Below are 17,695 nucleotides of genomic sequence, written 5' to 3' on the forward strand. Positions count from 1 at the left end.
AAATCCTAAGGGGATGGTAGTTGGAAGAGAAGGAATTTTCTGTGGCAACTAACCAAACATATTTCTGTCGATATGTAAAAGATATCCTGGATTAAGTTAGGGAATGACTCTGAATGAACAAAATCAGCAACGGATTGGCTTGGAGTAGCACAGAGCAGCAGAGCCGCTCTATTGGTAATTACTCCTTGTACTAGTTTCTTTACCTTCAAATGAAGATACTAATCATATCTACTTCATAGGGTAAGGATTAAACAAGTTAATACATGTTAGGTAATTAATGTGGTTATTCCCATGAAACAAAATTCTTTTTCTGTTACCAATAAAGTGACAAATTGCATTGGTAGAGATTCCCTCATCCCTCTGAATAAACTATCTCCCTTCACCTACCCTCCCCATCTGCCCCCCTTTAGGCTTATCTTTGTGATGCATGAGCAAAATTACCATTTGAAAACTACAAAAATCCACTATAGAAATGACACAATAAAAGCAAGTCTTTTATATACAAAAACACTTGAAGGACATTTCTAAATGTTTAAAACTCTTCTGTGGGACTTCCCTGGTGGTCCAGTGGTCAAGAATCTGCCTTCCAATGCAGGGGACATGGGTTCGACCCCTGGTCTGGGCAACTAAGCCTGCATGCTCTAGAGCCTGCGTGCCACAACTAGAGAGCCCACACACCACAACGAAGAGCCCATGTGACACAATGAAAGATCCTGCATGCCGCAACTAAGACCTGACACAGCCAAATGAATATTTTTTAAAAAGCTCTTTTGTGAGGATAATACTGATAGATATTACTAATCAGACTTATGAAAACTGTTATTTTTCAAAGAGCTATTTTCTAACCAACCTCTCACTTCCAAGGTGACCCATTTTATTAAGTGTCCCAATGTGTAGTTTAAGACTTCAAATGCACTATGAAATACAGGCTATTTATAGATTAATGGATTCCTATAATTTCTCACTTGCTTGTAAAAAAAGAACATAAAATGTTAAAATTCAGGACACATGTTATCACTCAAAAAAATACCCAATAGCAATAAGATAATCATGATACTTACTTCATCTCTATAAAGTGGGCTAGTATAATACATTATGTCCATTGCACTGCTATTTAACATATCCCTTAAACCTCGCACTTTGTCTGGAGTAATGGAATCAACAGTGTCTACAAGTTAAAAAAAAAATTAAACTTAGAGAAGATTCATTTTAGGGAAAGAATAAACTGTGAAAAAAGTTACATTCCTTGAAATAACTACTTTAAATTAACATTTATATATTCAAGACTAGCTTTGAATCTAATGAACCTTACCTTCTTGAAATTTTACTATATGTAAATTTAAAAATAATGATGAAGGGTATGTACCTACCGCAAACATCACTGCACTCATTAGTGCTGAAAGGTTAAAAAACATTTCCTCTAAATCAGGAACAAGCTAAGGATATCTACTTTTTTTTTATAATTAAAAAAAATTTTATTGAGGTTCAGTTGATATACAATATTATATAAGTTCCAGGTGTACAAACAGTAATTCACAATTTTTAAAGGTTATATTCCATTTTCAGTTATAAAATATTGGCTATAGTCCTAGTGTTGAACAATATATCCTTGTAGCTTATTTATTTTATATGCAGTAGTTTGTACTTCTCAATCCCCCCCTTCCCCTATCTTCTCCCTCCCCCCGGTAACCACTAGTTTGTTCTCTGTGAGTCTGTTTCTTTTCTGTTATATTCGCTAGTTTGCTTTGTTTTTTAGATTCCACATATAAGTGATAACATACAGTGTTTGTCTTTGTATGAGTTATTTCACTTAGCATAATACCCTCCAAGTCCATCCATGTCATTGCAAATGGCAAAATTTCATTATTCTTTTATGGCTGAGTAGTATTCCATTGTGTATGTATATATATGACATCTTCTTTATCCATTCATCTGTTGATGGACATTTAGGTTACTTCCACATCTTCACTATTTTAAATACGTAATGCTGCTATCAACATTGGGGTGTGTGTAACTTTTCAAATTACTGTTTTCGTTTTTTTCGGATATATACTCAGGAGTGGAATTGCTGGGTCATATGGTAGCTCTATTTTTAGTTTTTTGAGGAACCTCTGTACTGTTTTCTAGGGCTGCACCAATTTACATTCCCACCATCAGCGTATAAAGGTTCCCTTTTCTCCACATCCTCTCCAACATTTGTTATTTGTGTCCTTTTTGATGATAACCATTCTGACAGGTGTGAGGTAATAGCTCACTGTAGTTTTAATCTGCATTTCTTTAGTGATTAATAATGTTGAGCATCTTATTTGCCTGTTGGCCATTTGTGCATCTTCTTTGGAAAAACATCTATTCAGGTCTTCCGCCCATTTTAATTGGGTTGTTTATTTTTCTTGATGTCGAGCTATATGAAGTATTGGATATTAACCCCTTATTGGTCATATCATTTGCAAATATTTTCTCCCATTCCAGAGTGTTGCACCTATGTTTTCTTCTAGTTTTGTGGGTTTACACTTAGGTCTTTAATCCATTTTGAGTTTATTTTTGTATCTTGTGTTAGAGAAAATTCTAATTTCACTCTTTTACATGTAACTCTCTGGTTTTCCTGGCACCACTCATTGAAGAAACTGTCTTTTCCCCATTGTATATTCTTGTCTCCTTTGTTGTAGATTAATTAACGATAGTGCACGGGTTTATTTCTGTTCCATTGATCTATGTGTTGGTTTTTGTGCCAGTACCCTACTGTTTTGATGACTGTAGCTTCATAGTATAGTCTGAAGTCAGGGAGTGTGATTCCTCTAGCTCTGTTCTTCTTTCTCAAGATTGTTTTGGCTATGCAGGGTCTTCTGTGTTTCCATACACATTTTAAAATTATTTGTTCTAGTTCTGTGAAAAATGCCCTTGGTATTTTGATAGGGATTGCACCGAATCTGTAGATTGCCTTGGGTAGTATGGTCATTTTAACAATATTAATTCTTCCAATCCATGAACATAGTATATCTTTCCATCTGTTGGTGTCGTCTTCAATTTCTTTCATTGGTGTCTTATAGTTTTCTGAGAACAGGTCTTTTACCTCCTTAGGTAGGTTTATTCCTAGGTATTTTACTCTTTTTGATGTAATGGTAAATGGGATTGTTTCCTTAATTTATCTTTTTTGACAGTTTGTTGTTAGTGTATAGAAGTGCAACAGTTTTCTGAATATTATTTTGTACCTTGCAACTTTACTGAATTCATTGATGAGCTCTAGCAGTTTTATGGTGGTGTCCTTAGGATTGTCTAGGTATAGTATCACAACATCTGCAAACAGTGACAGTTTTACTTCTTTCTTTTCAATGTGGATTCCTTTTATTTCTCTTTCTTATCTGATTGCTGTGGCTAGGACTTCCAGTACTCTGCTGAATAAAAGTGGTGAAAGTGAGCATTCTTGTCTTGTTCCTAATCTTAGAGGAAATGCTTTAAGTTTTTCACCACTGAGCATGATGTTAGCTGTGGGCTTGTCATATATGGCCATATATGTTGAAGTATGTTCCTTCTATGCTTATTTCCTGGTGAGTTTTTATCATAGGATGTTTACTATTTGAACAAATGTTCTACCTGAAGTCTTAGCCAGTGCAATACGATAAGAAAAAGAAATAATAGTTTTAAGAAATGGAAAAGATCTGTTTTCATTTGCAGGTCATGTGATTGTCTACACAGAATATACAAAAGAATCTACAGAAAAATTACTAGAACTCTCAGGGTTTTTTTTTGTTTTTTTGTTTTTTTTTTGGTACGTGGGCCTTTCACTGTTGTGGCCTCTCCCGTTGCAGAGCACAGGCTCCGGACGTGCAGGCTCAGCGGCCATGGCTCACGGGCGCAGCCACTCCGTGGCATGTGGGATCTTCCCGGACCGGGGCACAAACCCGTGTCCCCTGCCTCGGCAGGCGGACTCTCAACCACTGCGCCACCACGGAAGCCCTAGAACTCTCAGTTTTAATGCATGTATAGTTTTGCATAACTACCACCATGATCAGGACACAAAACTGTTCCATCACCCTAAAAAAACTCCCACATGCTGCCCTTTAGAACTCAACTCCCCACCTCCAAACCCTGGCAGCCACTGATCTGTTCTCTATCCCTATAGTTTTGTCTTTTGCAGTATGTCATATAAATGGAAGCATAAATTATATAACCTTTGGGTTTCACTTCTGTGATGTTGTGATATAAGAAATACATATTTCGTCCTTGTCCCTGGTTCTGACACAGGGTTCCAAAAACCCTTTTAAGTTCCTGAGTGATAGGGTGAAAGGAATGTCTTTTACAATTCATAATGAGCCTCTGCCAATCCTAACTAAGTATATGCTAATGAGCTGACTCTTAGAGAATGGGGGCTGGTTGCCAGAGGAACCAATTTTGAACTTTCTGTCCCATTCACCAACCTCTGGGAAGGGAGAGAGGCCGGAGGTTAAGTTCAATTGCCAATAGCCAATGATTTAATCAATTATGCCTACATGATGGAACCTCCATAAAAACCCTAAACAACAGGGGTTGAAGGGCTTCTAGGTTGTTGAACAAATGGAAGTACTAGAAGCACTGTGCACTCGAAGAGGACATGAAATCTCTGCACCCTTTCCCCATTCATTGCCCTATGTAGCTCTTCATCTGTTTGTTCATCTGTATCCTCTGTAATAGTCTTTAAACGAATAAATGTAATTTAAACCAGTAAATGTACGTACAGTTGATCCTTGAACAACATGGGTTTGAATTCTGTGGATCCTCTTATATGCAGATTTTTTTCAATACATACTACAGTACTAGACCATCTGTGGTTGTCTGCATCTGCAGGTGGGGAACTGTGAATACAGGGTTGGAATATAAGTTTATACTTGGATTTTTGACTGGGGCTGAGGGGGATGTCGGTGCCCTTAAAGTCTGTTCAAAGGTCAACTGTAAATGTTTCCCTGAATTTTGTGAGTTGTTCTAGTAAATTACTGAAGCTCAGGAGGGGGTCGTGGAACCCCCCCCCCTTCAATTTATAGTCAGTCACAACTACAGGGGACAATCTGGAACTTGTGATTGGCATCTGAAGTGGGCAAAAGCCTCGTGAGACTGAGACCTTAATCTGTCTATACTATCTCTGAGCAGTTAGTGTCAGAAATGAATTAAATTGTAGGACACCCCACTGATGTCCACCAAGAACTAAAGAATTGGCTGGTGTGGGGAAATCCCCAACATATTTGGTGTCAGAAGGGTTGAGAAGAGAGAGAAACAGTGGTGGTCTTCCTTTAGCTTCTTTCACTCAGCATAATGCCTTCAAGATTCCACTGCAGTAGTTTAAACCTAACAGAAAATTACAGACGTAGGGGTTTTATTAAATGTTAATTCATCCAAGTTATCTATTGATACATTCCTGAGCAGCCTAAAATATTTATCTGGGTGAATGGAAAAAGCTCAAAAGATAATGTTACTACACCAGAACTTTACATATGAGCTGTTGCTGCTGAGAAGTCTTCTTTGGTCACAATCTTTTTTTGCTGTTGTTGTTAAACGCATTACAACTTTGATGTCACTTTGGTTTATAAGCTGTAACTGACATTCCTAACTGACTATGAGGCAGAATCACAGACTAGGAAGAAACTTTGGAAATCATCCAGGGAGGCAGTTCAGATGAACAAGGGCTCTGGTATCGTGCAGACCTAGATTTTTGCCTGCCATTCTTCATTAAATTCACATTTTACTGAGTTTCAGTTTCCCTATTTTTTTGTGTGTGTGTGTCGTACGCGGGCCTCTCACTGTTGTGGCCTCTCCCGTTGTGGAGCACAGGCTCCGGACACGCAGGCTCAGAAGCCATGGCTCACGGGCCCAGCCGCTCCGCGGCATGTGGGATCTTCCCGGACCGGGGCACAAACCCGTGTCCCCTGCATCGGCAGGCGGACTCTCAACCACTGAGCCACCAGGGAAGCCCTCCCTATTTTTAAAAGAGAAAATAAAAGTAGGTATTTCATAGATTTGTGAGAAAATTAAATGAGATACTCCAAGTAAAATGAACCACAGAGTGCCAGGCACATAGTAAAAGCTCAAAAAACAGCAGCTGCTACAATGTTCAGTACAACTCTCTCATCTTTCAGATTATGTAAATAATCAACCTAAACATTCTATTTTAATGGTCTTAAGATTCAAAGGACAAAACTTTGTGTAAAGAAAGATGTATATATTATATAATTTCTCTATGTTAGATTATAATTCACCAGCCCAAGGAATACAGGAACAACAATAAAACAAAAGGCCTGAAGGCTTCCCTGGTGGCGCAGTGGTTGAGAGTCCGCCTGCCAATGCAGAGGACATGGGTTCGTGCCCCGGTCCCAGAGGATCCCACATGCCATGGAGCGGCTGGGCCCGTGAGCCATGGCCGCTGAGCCTGCGTGTCTGGAGCCTGTGCTCCGCAACGGGAGAGGCCACAGCAGTGAGAGGCCCGCATACCGCAAAAAAAAAAGCCCTGAGATTTTTATCTTCCAAATATAAGGGAAGAAAATTGTTAGGAAGAAAATGTAAGCTTATATAAAACTGTGGACAACAAATGTTTTAAAAGCATTGACAGGTCACTTCTCTGTCAACAACTTTAGAAAACATTTTGTTCCCTTCACTTGTCTCTCTCCTTCTCCCCATCCACAGAGGGCATGCATAAAAACTGTGTTATCTGTGAAATCTATACAGTGGTCCAAAATGACATAAGTTGATGTAATTATTTTTTTTAAATCAATGGATTTTATTTTCTTAAATAATCTAGAACAAAGAGTGAGTATAACTCAAGACAAATAAATTAAAGACACTTCATTCCCAATGAGCAACACTTTGTTGCCTAACTAAATCATTTAATTTTTAAACAAAATGTACCTCCATCCAGAGTAAGTTTTGACCGCCACTCAACAGGCAGAAATTCAACATGTGTTGCATGGTTGGAAAAATGCCTTTCTTCTATTTTTCTTGCAGCCTCTCTCATCCTAAAAAAACCACACCAAAACAAAACTTTATCAGAGTAACTTCCCATATGTATTTACATGATGTAAAATGTCTTTAATCATAACACTTCCACTTGCTTATAACTTCGTCCAATTATGTTTCAATTACTGCTACACTGTGCAACAGTTTGTAATACTAGGATACCTTCATTTCAAAACTATTTTCCTAAATTTGCCATCTATGATTTCAAATATTACAAGCTTCAATATTATATTCTAAATAATTACATGTATAAATCTTTAGAAGAGAGAATAGTATAATAAAATACCCCAGCTCCAAATATTAGCACATCGTGACCTATTATTTCATCTATTCCTCCACTTGCTCTCCCCACAATATAGATTTTTAAATTTTATTTTGAAAGTTAAGGTACAGCAAAATTGACTTTTTTCCTTTTGGTGTCAACTTTATAGATTCGTGGTTAGCACCACTACAGTCAAGATACAGAATAGTTCTATTATCAAAAAAAACTCCCTCAGGCTATCCCTTTATGTTAGCACCCTTCCCCCATAATATTTTAAAGGAAATCCCAGATATCACAGCAGTGCATCTATAAATAGTTCAGTATATATTTCTAAAATGTAAGGAAAACATAACTTATTCAGAACTATTATCATACCAATCCTTCATTTCAACAATTATGTTTAGCGGTCCCATTTTCCCAGTTAGACTATAGATGTTATTTTATAATAACATAAAAAATATTTTTTTACACTTTTGAATTGAGCTCCGAATACAGCCTATGCATTGCAATTGGAAGATATGTCTCTCAAGTGTCTTTTAATCTATAGATCGCTCTCTCTCTTCTTTGGCTTTGTAAATCTGTTTATGTTCTGTAGAGTTTCTGAGAGTCTGATTTTTTAATGACTGCATCCCCAAGTGTTATTTAACATGTTCATTGCTCCCTATTTGGTAGTGAGATATAGCGGCCTGATAAGATTCAAGTTCTATTGTTTTGGCAAGACTACTACTCCATAGGTATATATACCTGGTTTTCTCTCTTTTTGGTGACACTAGCAGTTGTTACGATCACTGCTTATATCCGTTAATTTACTATGATTGCAAAAAAGTGTTTTTTAAATCCCATCACTCCTTATACTTCTGCAAAGAGAAATTTCCTCACATCAAGTATTGGCTGCCTTGTGATACAATCAAATAGTTTCTGTGTGAACTGAGAAAAGGCAGGATAAATGGTTAATTCTTCTCTTTTATTAACAATTAAATACTGAGTGGCTATAGGTTTTATATTTTTTGACATCACTCATTACTAACTCATAGATTTAAACATATTTGAAGTATTCCAACCCACTGTAGTTATTATCCTTACGGATGCTCAAATTGTTTCCGTTTTTGGTCAGTGAGTCTCTTCAAGTTGACATGTGTCTCTTTGACACGACCTCAATAGTTTGGTTTTTTTTTTTCCAACAATTCAGGGGCTTTCAGTATATCACTGAATTGTACAACCATCACCATTATCTAAGTTCAGAACACTTTCATCACTCCCAGAAGAAACACCATACCCAGAGCACTCACTTCTGATAATTCCTACCTCCAGGCCCTGGCACCATAAATCTACTGTCTGTCTCTATGAATTTGACTATACTGGATTTTTTCAGATAAATGCAACTATAATACATGGCCTTTTGTGTCTGGCTTCTTTCACTTAGCACAATGTTTCAAAGTTTGTCCATGTTGTATCATGAGTCACTACTTCTTTGCTTTTTATGGTTGAATAATATTCTACTGTATGAATACACCGTTTCTGCTTATCCATTCACCAGCTGATAGACATTTGAACTGTTTCCTTTTTTTTTTTTTGGCTATTATAAATAATGCTGCTATGAATATTAACAAGTTTTTGCATAGATGTATGTTTTCAATTCTCTTGGGTATATACCTGGAAGTGGAATTGTTGGCTCTTATGCTAACTTCACATTTAATTTTTCTGAGGAAGAGCCAAACTGTTTTCTAAAGCAGCTGTGCTATTTTACAATCCCATCAGCAACACATGAGGGTCCTAATTTTTCCACATCCTTGCTAATACTTGCTATTTCCCATCTTTTTGATGAGTCATCCTAGTCGTCAGCATGAAGTGGTATGTCTCTGGTTTTGAATTGCATTTCCTTAATGATGAATAATACTGAGCATCTTTTTATGTGCTTATGGGCCATCTGTATATTTTATTTGGATAACTTTATTCAAATCCTTCACTCATTTAAAAAATTGGGTTATTTATTATTGAATTTGTAGGTGTTCTTTATATATGTTAGATGCTAGACCCATATCAGATTTATGATTTGCAAATATTTTCTATCATTTTGTGGGTTGTCTTTACTTACTTGATAGTGTTCTTTGAAGAACTAAAGTTTTAAATTTTGACAAAGCCCAATTTATCTTTTTTTTTCCTTAGTGTCTTTTACTTTTAGTGTTATATATCAGAAACCATTGCCTAACCCAAGGCAATGGTTGTAAATCACAAAGATTTACTCCTATATTTTCTAAGAGCTTTATAGTTTTAGCTTTTATATTTAGGTCTTTGATCCATTCTGAATTAATTTTTGTATGTGGTGTAAGGTAGGGGTTTCACTTCATTCTTTTGCATGGGGATATCCCGGTGTCCTAGCACCATTTGTTAAAAGGCTATTCTTTCCTGATTGCATTATTTTGGTATTTGTGTTGAAAATCAACTGAACTCTCAATTCTATTCCATTGATCTAGGTCTATCTACACGCCAGCCAGTACCACAATGCCTTGATTACTATAGCTTTGTAGCAAATTATGAAATTGGGAAGGGTAAGTCATCCATCTTTATTCTTTTTCAAGATTGTTTTGGCTATTCTGGGTCCCCTGCATTTACATGTGAATTTTAGGATCAGCCTGTCAATTTCTGAAAAAATGACAGGTGAAATTTTAATAGGGATTGTGGTGAAATTTGTAGATCCATTTAGGAAGTACTGGCATCTTAACAACATTAAATCTTCTAATCCTCAAATGTGGGTTGCCTTTTCCATTTATTTAAGTCTTCTTTAATTTCTTTCAATGGTGTATTATAGTTTTCAGTGTAGAAATCTTACACTTCTTTTGTTAAACTTATTCCTAGGTATTTATCCTTTTTGATGCTATAGGAAGTGGAAATGCTTTAATTTTCATTGCTAGTGTAGAAATACAATTGTTTTTTTGGCCACACTGCACGGCTTGTGGGATCTTTTTTTTTTTTTAATTTTATTTATTTTTGGCTGCATTGGGTCTTTGTTGCTGCACACAGGCTTTCCCTAGTTGCAGCAAGCGGGGGCTACTCTTCGTTGTGGTGCATGGGCTTCTCATTGCAGTGGCTTCTCTTGTTGTGGAGCACAGGCTCTAGGTGCACAGGCTTCAGTAGTTGTGGCTCATGGGTTCTAGAGCACAGGCTCAGTAGTTGTGGCACATGGGCTTAGTTCCTCTGTGGCATGTGGGATCTTCCCAGACCAGGGCTCGAACCTGTGTACCCTGCATTGGCAGGCGGATTCTTAACCACTGTGCCAGCAGGGAAGCCCTCCTCTATTTTTAGAAGTTCTTTATATTTAGAGATATTAACTGTTCATCTGTGATACAAGATGCAAATGGATTTTCTCAGTTTGTCTTATTTCTTTTTTTTTTGGCCATATGGTTTTTTTGGGATTACATATTTATCAATATTTTCCCTTAAGGTCTCTGGATCAAGTTATAGTTAGGACAGTTTTCTCTATTACTAAGGTACATAAGAACTCAAACTCCCCTCAATCCTACCTTTTAAATCCATAGTATTTGTATGGTTTCATTTCTTGGGTTCAAATGTGATCCCACTGAAATTTATCTTAGTGTGAAAAATGGGCCCAATTTAACTTTTTTCCATATGGCTGCCTAGCTATCCCAACACACTATTTGTTAAAAGTCTATCTTTCTCCATTTCTAGTATATTTTTATTTTTAAAATTATTTATTTATTTATTTATTTATTTATGGCTGTGTTGGGTCTTCATTGCTACACAGGCTTTCTCTAGTTGCAGCGAGCGGGGGTTACTCTTCGTTGTGGTGTGTGGAGCGCACAGGCTTAGTTGCTCTGTGGCATGTGGGATCCTCCCGGACCAGGGATTGAACCCGTGTCCCCTGCATTGGCAGGTGGATTCCTAACCACTGCGCCTCCGGGGAAGTCCTTCTCGTATGTTTTTAAAGCATTATTTACAATATGATTATATTTTATTGATTATCTACCACCAAAGTTGCCATTTAAAAAGTCTATATAGATTCTAGGTTGTGAAAAAGAAAATCTGCTTCCATTAACATCACTGAAAATAAAGATGACAGCCAAAACTTCAGACTCTTTTATTACCACATTCTAAAAAAGTTTTTTTTTGCCATCTTTCAAGTATTCAGCTTTAACAAATTTGAACATATGCAAGAAGGAATATATTTTAAGATTTCTAATATTATTCTATGCACTTATTCATTTTTGATGGCTATATAGTTCATATATATTTCATTATGATATAATAATCAGGAAGTGGTATGTATGTTGCTGTCTGAATGTACAAAATAATAAAGAAGTTCATTTAGGCTAGTGGTTCTCAAACATGCATATACTTATTTTTTCCCCTCTCCAGGGGACAATGACAATGTCTGGAGACTTTTTTTTTTTTTTTGGAGACATTTTTGGTTGTCACAACTAGGGGTTCTATTTGCATCTAGTGGGTAGAGGTCAGGGATGCTGCTAAATATCTTACAATGTATAGGTTAGCCACCCGTAGCAAAGAATTACCTGGTCGAAATGTTAATAGTGATGAGGCTGAAGAACCCTGATTTTGACTTATAAACTCAAACACTACATTTGTTTAAAATACTGTCCTCTTCTACAGTAAACTGAGACAATCCTCTACTCCATAGGATCACTATCATAGTTCTCAAATGGCCACATATGTAGATACTTTAGGCAAGCAGGTATGTCTACTAAATCACTTGGTTGTAATTAACTGGAGTGACACACACACACACACACACACACACACACACAAAAGAGGGGCAAGGGGAAGGAAAGGAAAGAAAGATGAAAGAAGATAATCAGGGATGGAGGAAAAAAGGGAAGGACAGAGATAGAGATAGACAAATAGATAGGTAGCGAGAGAGACAGAGAGAGCGGGAGAGAGAGAATGCACACGCTATGTCCCTACTATTGCCTTACTAAAAATAATAAAATCTGTTTCCTAAATATATAGGTCTTGACTACATGAGAAACACTGAGACCAAGGAGGGATGGAGGAAACAAGAAAAAGGAATGATTTAAAAATATTATCCTACAGCTCAGACTTAACCCATTACTGTGCAGCTGTAATGCCATGCACAAAACTCATGATTTCAGTTCTAAGCTTATTAAACTTCCATGTTCTCCCACTAGGCAGTGAATGTTTAGTTCGTATTTTGAAAAAGGAAGGAAGAGATTAATAGCACCTGAGAATTACCGTTTGATTAAGGATCATTAAATAGCTCTGAAAAAAAAGTCTTTATAATTCTTCTCAATTAGGAAAACAATCAATTGATAAACTAACTGGTTTTAAGAATATATATAATATATATATTATATATATATATATATGAAAGGAGGGCAACAGAAAATCATGCAAATAATATCCAAGATACATTTTTTTACACAAGAAAGCAATGTCTAGAGTGTATATAGTATGCTGCCTTATGAGTGAAAATAATCTGTATTTTGTCTAAAGAAACTCCAGAAGACTATAAGATAAATAACATTGCTTTGAGACACAAGGATGAGTGACACTGGGGGAAGATGGAGACAGGAAAGGAGTCAGATGTTTTTCACTCTATACATTTTCCTATTTTGATTTGTGAACCATGTGAATGTATTTCCTATTCAAAAAATAAATCTTGTTGACATTCTTGTTTGCTGTGTCCTCCCAGTTTTTTCTGTACCTATGGGTCTACACCAATTTATTAAAAAATTATTTTGCTATCATTTTCAGTGAGGTTTTAGGAGGTAATAAGATAAGCTATGTGTTAAATCTGCCAGGCTTAACTAAAAGTCTCTTTTTACTCTTCTAAAATTGTAGCTTTAAAATTACTAATTTGTAAAGCAATTATAATCCAATAAAGATATTAAAAAATAAAATTACTAATTTATTCTATTAGATATATAAGTTCAGTAAAGATTTCCCTTGTAATAAAATGCCACAAAAAGTAAATCCAATTGTATTTAAAATACATTCATCTCTTTTAGTAAACCAATTCTGATATTCCTAGAAGTTGTCTATAAACTTTCTTCTCAACTCATTTAAATAATAAACATATTTTGCTGGAACAAAACTGATTAAATCCAGTTTGAATTCATTTGCACATTCACTAAAATAAGGTAAGAGGCGAAAATCTCTATTTCCAGGCCTCTGGGACATGATTTCAAGAGATCCTCAGAGAACAGCAGGTTGCCAAAGAAGTGGAGTGTGGTAACCCCTTATTCTATGTTGCTCATTTCAACAGTAGTCTCACAAATCAAATCGTAAGTACAAGCAAGCTTCAGAGTAGCAATGACAAGGATGAAGTTAATTTTACTTTCTTTAAAGTCCTGAACAACTAACTTGGGAATGGTAGAAAGCCGGGGAAGGGTAAGAAATCCTTTGAACTTTCCCATCTATTATTGAGCAGAATTCCTTTCTGTTTGAATATTTTCCATCAATTACTAATTTATGTGAGGAGTTTCCCATCAAATTAACCTGTCTCTGCAGAAATGATGGCCATCTTCTCTGTAGTGAACACTTTTTTTTGAGTCACCTTATATTTACTCATCCTACTTCCAATGGTAGCTCTTGATTTTTATCTGTGGCTCTACCTCTCCCTATGGTTATGATGAAGCCAACTTCCATCTGATTCTAGGGTGATGACAAGTTTTGCAGATCAGATCATGGCCATGCATAGACTCAGGCAGTTGGAGGTGATACCATCAGTCACTGAAATGCATAGACTAGCAGGGACTTCTGGAAAAAAAGACTTTTCTTCTTGAACTCGAACACAGATGATATAAACCACATCTGGAACCACAGGAGACGTCTGAAAATAGCTCAAAAATGAAGGCAAGTAGAACAGATAGCAACTGGATTCTGATGACTTGTTTGGCAAATCTTAGACTTGTCAGTTTTATGGGCTACTGAATCCTCCTTTTGAGTTAAGTTTTCCCTCACTTGCACCCAAAGAAATGAAGCTGGTACCTTTCCAATTATCAATAGCTCCAGAGAGAACATGTTATTAAAACTACTTCTCAGGTTCCTTAGATAACCAAGCAAAAAATTAGCATCTTGACACAGAACATAATATAAATGTTGTGGGAAGTCATGTGCAAAACATCAGAAAATAAAATCAGAATCAGAGGGAAGAGATCTCTGTAATACAAGCTATGGAGATTGACAAGGATCAGGATGGCCTAGAAGTATCTGACAAAGAGTTTTTTTCCAAATTGAACTGTATTTTTATTTTAATCCATGAGCTGGCATTAAGAGGTATTACAATAAAAAGTGAAACAGAACACTGTATTATTATAGAGATACTGCTGAGGACACAGTTCCTGGTATCACACAGTATTTGCTTTATAAGGACTCAAGAAATACACTTACTTGAAGCTTCAGAACCTGATAAACTGTGTTCTCAACAACTGATTTGTTCTCATCATATTATAAATCTGATAAGATTTTTCTTTATACTGGCTGCTAGCTCAGAGCCAAGTTTGTGATGGTACCCTTAACTCTAAAATTTCCTTTTTACACAGTCCTAAACATTTTTGAAGCACAAATACAAACATCCCTCCCCCCAACAACATCTTAAAAAATTTTTAGAATAAAGCTGAATATAAATAAACGCGGTAAATAACCGGCCTGGTGTGTTGGCAAAGCACCCACTGTTTCTTCTCCATGTAAAATTTAGAGTTCAATTTCCTCTGGTTGTAATTACTTGGACAAGTTAAGCTGCTGACTGGCAACTTAAACAATTCTTAGCTTTTTCATAATTATACAGTATTCTCAGTTTCTGCAATTCATAGAGTAACATACAAACTTCAAACCAGACTTTTTTCTTGCTTTCAACCTCAGTTTAATGTAAACTAACAATATATTAAGTTAAAAAGGCTTTCTTAAACCTCTTCTCCATGTTATGGAGGAAAAAGAATCAAATAAATATCATCATCATCATCTAGATATAATCACTCTCAAAATCTGGTCCAGAAACTTACTCTACAACTTAAACAGATAGAATAGTTGGTACTGAAGAAGCATGTGGCATAACGATTAAACTCTATTATAGCCTGGACAAAAGTTTGGACTCTGACTAGATGGAGAATGTATTCATCAAAGAACTCACATGGCTGTATTTTTGATAATTCTTCCTTGGTCCATTTTCTGCCCAATGCCATGCACAACAAATACAATATGGGCAGTCTGTGATGGCTTGTCTTCTAATGTGGCTTCTTCTACATAACCTCTATGAAGTCTGGTCCCACTACTTGATGCTGTAGGAAAATTATGATTCTAAGTTTATTGTTTATTACAGAAATAGTATTTTCACAATATATTGAAAAAATAAAGAAATAAAAGGAATACTATGAAAAAATTTCACTGGGTTGGGGGGGATAAAATTTGTAAGATAAGTATTGATCAGTTCTAATATAAACTGCTGAACTGGACATGACAGCGAAGCCAGAAACCATAAGGCAAAAGGAAAGAAAAAAGGATGAACTGAACACATAAAAATTAAAAACTTCTCTATAATGAATGTATCATGAAGCAAAGATAAAAGACGAATGACAAACTGGGAAAGATTTTGCAAAATATGACACACAGTAATAAGTTAATTACGTAAGCATACAAAAAGAACTTATTCATCAAAAAGTGAAATGAATCAACCAAATAGCAAAATGGGCTAAAGATGTTGATAAAGTAACTCACAAAACAAATACAACTGACTAATGAACATGTAAATACTCAAGCACATCTATTATCAAAGAATTAAAAATGAGACAGTAAAAAAATTATCAGACTTAGAAAAAATTTTTGAAAGATTTTTTGATAATGCATTCACCTCTTCCCCAAGTACCAGTCCCTCTTCTCTTTCTTTTAGTCGAACTTGTTTAAAGAGCTATCTATTCTCACTGCCTCCATTTCTTCAACTTCTACTTAAACTGCAACCCATGCCAATCTGGTTCTGTCCCAGCAATCCATCTAAGTCAACGATGACCTACATCTCACTAGATCCACTGAAAAATTTCCAGTCTTCATCTTTACTGACACTATATTTCAACTGCCATGTTTTATTTCACAGCACTGCCTCAGGTTTGACTGCTTTTGTGCTTTTAGAAGTAAAAAGTGTATTTATTAATCTTGCCAGACCATTCTAAATATATAATTATTCATTAATGAACACATGTTAACTCAGTCACCTTAAAAAGAGTTTAACAGCGTAGTAACTGGCACTAAATTTAATACATACTTAAAAAATACTAAAAATAAAACCTGGATCATCTATTTTGAACATAAGAGAAAAAGTTAGATTCCCAACATTTTGACAAACTCTAGTAATATTTAACAAATACCTTTAGAAAATCCCAGTTTTTGAGTAACTGTTCTTGCAATTTTAGATGTTGTTGCATCACTATAAAGATACACTTCATCCACACTGTGCCAGTCCACGTGGTTTCGACTCAACTTGAAACTATGAATAGCTGTTGCAAAAGGAAAAACTAATTTGAAGGTCTCCAAGACAAACTTCATTTGTGTGAAAATTATAATACACAGATTTTTTGAATCAATATTTTAACTCAGTTCAATAAAAAACTATTTCATTGAAACATATATTGATGTGAAACAAGTAATGGATAGGGACTTTATAAGTTATTAAGCATGCTACAGGAAAAGGCAACTTGTTGGAACAACATGGAATAAACTGGCTTAACTACCATAATTTTAACCTCTATAGGAAATATCCTCTGATTATTAAAGAACTGCTTTCCCAGGTGATGTGGCCATTCCTTAGGACTAAGGGATATACACCTTCATGAAAGTTCTCAGTACAGTTGACATAGAAACTTAAGTTTCATTTCTTCTGTTGATTTTATTTTTTGATCTGTGAAAATTTCACTCAGCACAAGATAAAACAAGACTCAGATGAAAAAAAAATTATCTTTAAACTGGGAAGAGAATCATCTAATTTATTAGAATATAAGGTATTTTTGGAACGGATACTAAAGCCAGTTATCACTGGATATTGCCCACCAACACAGAGCTCCAAGGTTGAAAGATCTTTTAACAAGAAATAAATTTTTTCCTACTATGATGTTCAAATTAGTATGGTTATTTCATTTCTGTAACCGAGGTATGCTTGGTGAAAATGAGCTCTTTAAAAAAAAAAAAAATGCAAACCTATATCCTTCAGGAATACGCAAACTCTGTGAGGCAGGGACATACCTTGGTCATTTTGTATCACTAGCACCGAACACAGCCATAGCACAGTACTTGCCACATATCACAAAGTTAGTAACGTTTGTGGAAGCAACAGTTAAGAAAATTGTCAAAACTTGTCCACCAATTCACAGTTTGATGTCTTATTGTCTGAAGGACTTTAACTTTTCCTCTTTATCTCTTGTATAGAGGTAAGAAAAATCCACATACCTTCAGAAAACGAGCCACCTTCAAATC

At 35.8% G+C, this 17,695-nt stretch overlaps 1 protein-coding gene across 11 annotated transcripts in view; it reads right to left on the bottom strand.

The window, feature by feature from the left end:
• The window catches only part of DDHD1 (DDHD domain containing 1), a 91,247-nt gene that overhangs the window by 25,693 nt on the left and 47,859 nt on the right, over window positions 1-17,695 (bottom strand). For all 11 annotated transcript variants that reach the window (XM_004279348.3, XM_033404762.2, XM_033404758.2 and 8 more), the window contains 4 exons: window positions 16,594-16,722; window positions 15,366-15,513; window positions 6,871-6,977; window positions 1,062-1,168 (listed from right to left, as the gene is read on the bottom strand). In XM_004279348.3, coding sequence (XP_004279396.1) covers window positions 1,062-1,168; window positions 6,871-6,977; window positions 15,366-15,513; window positions 16,594-16,722 — 491 coding nt within the window. The remainder of the gene's footprint in view (window positions 1-1,061; window positions 1,169-6,870; window positions 6,978-15,365; window positions 15,514-16,593; window positions 16,723-17,695) is intronic.

Source organism: Orcinus orca, chromosome 2, assembly GCF_937001465.1.
Source record: "Orcinus orca chromosome 2, mOrcOrc1.1, whole genome shotgun sequence".
Lineage (NCBI taxonomy): Eukaryota > Metazoa > Chordata > Mammalia > Artiodactyla > Delphinidae > Orcinus > Orcinus orca.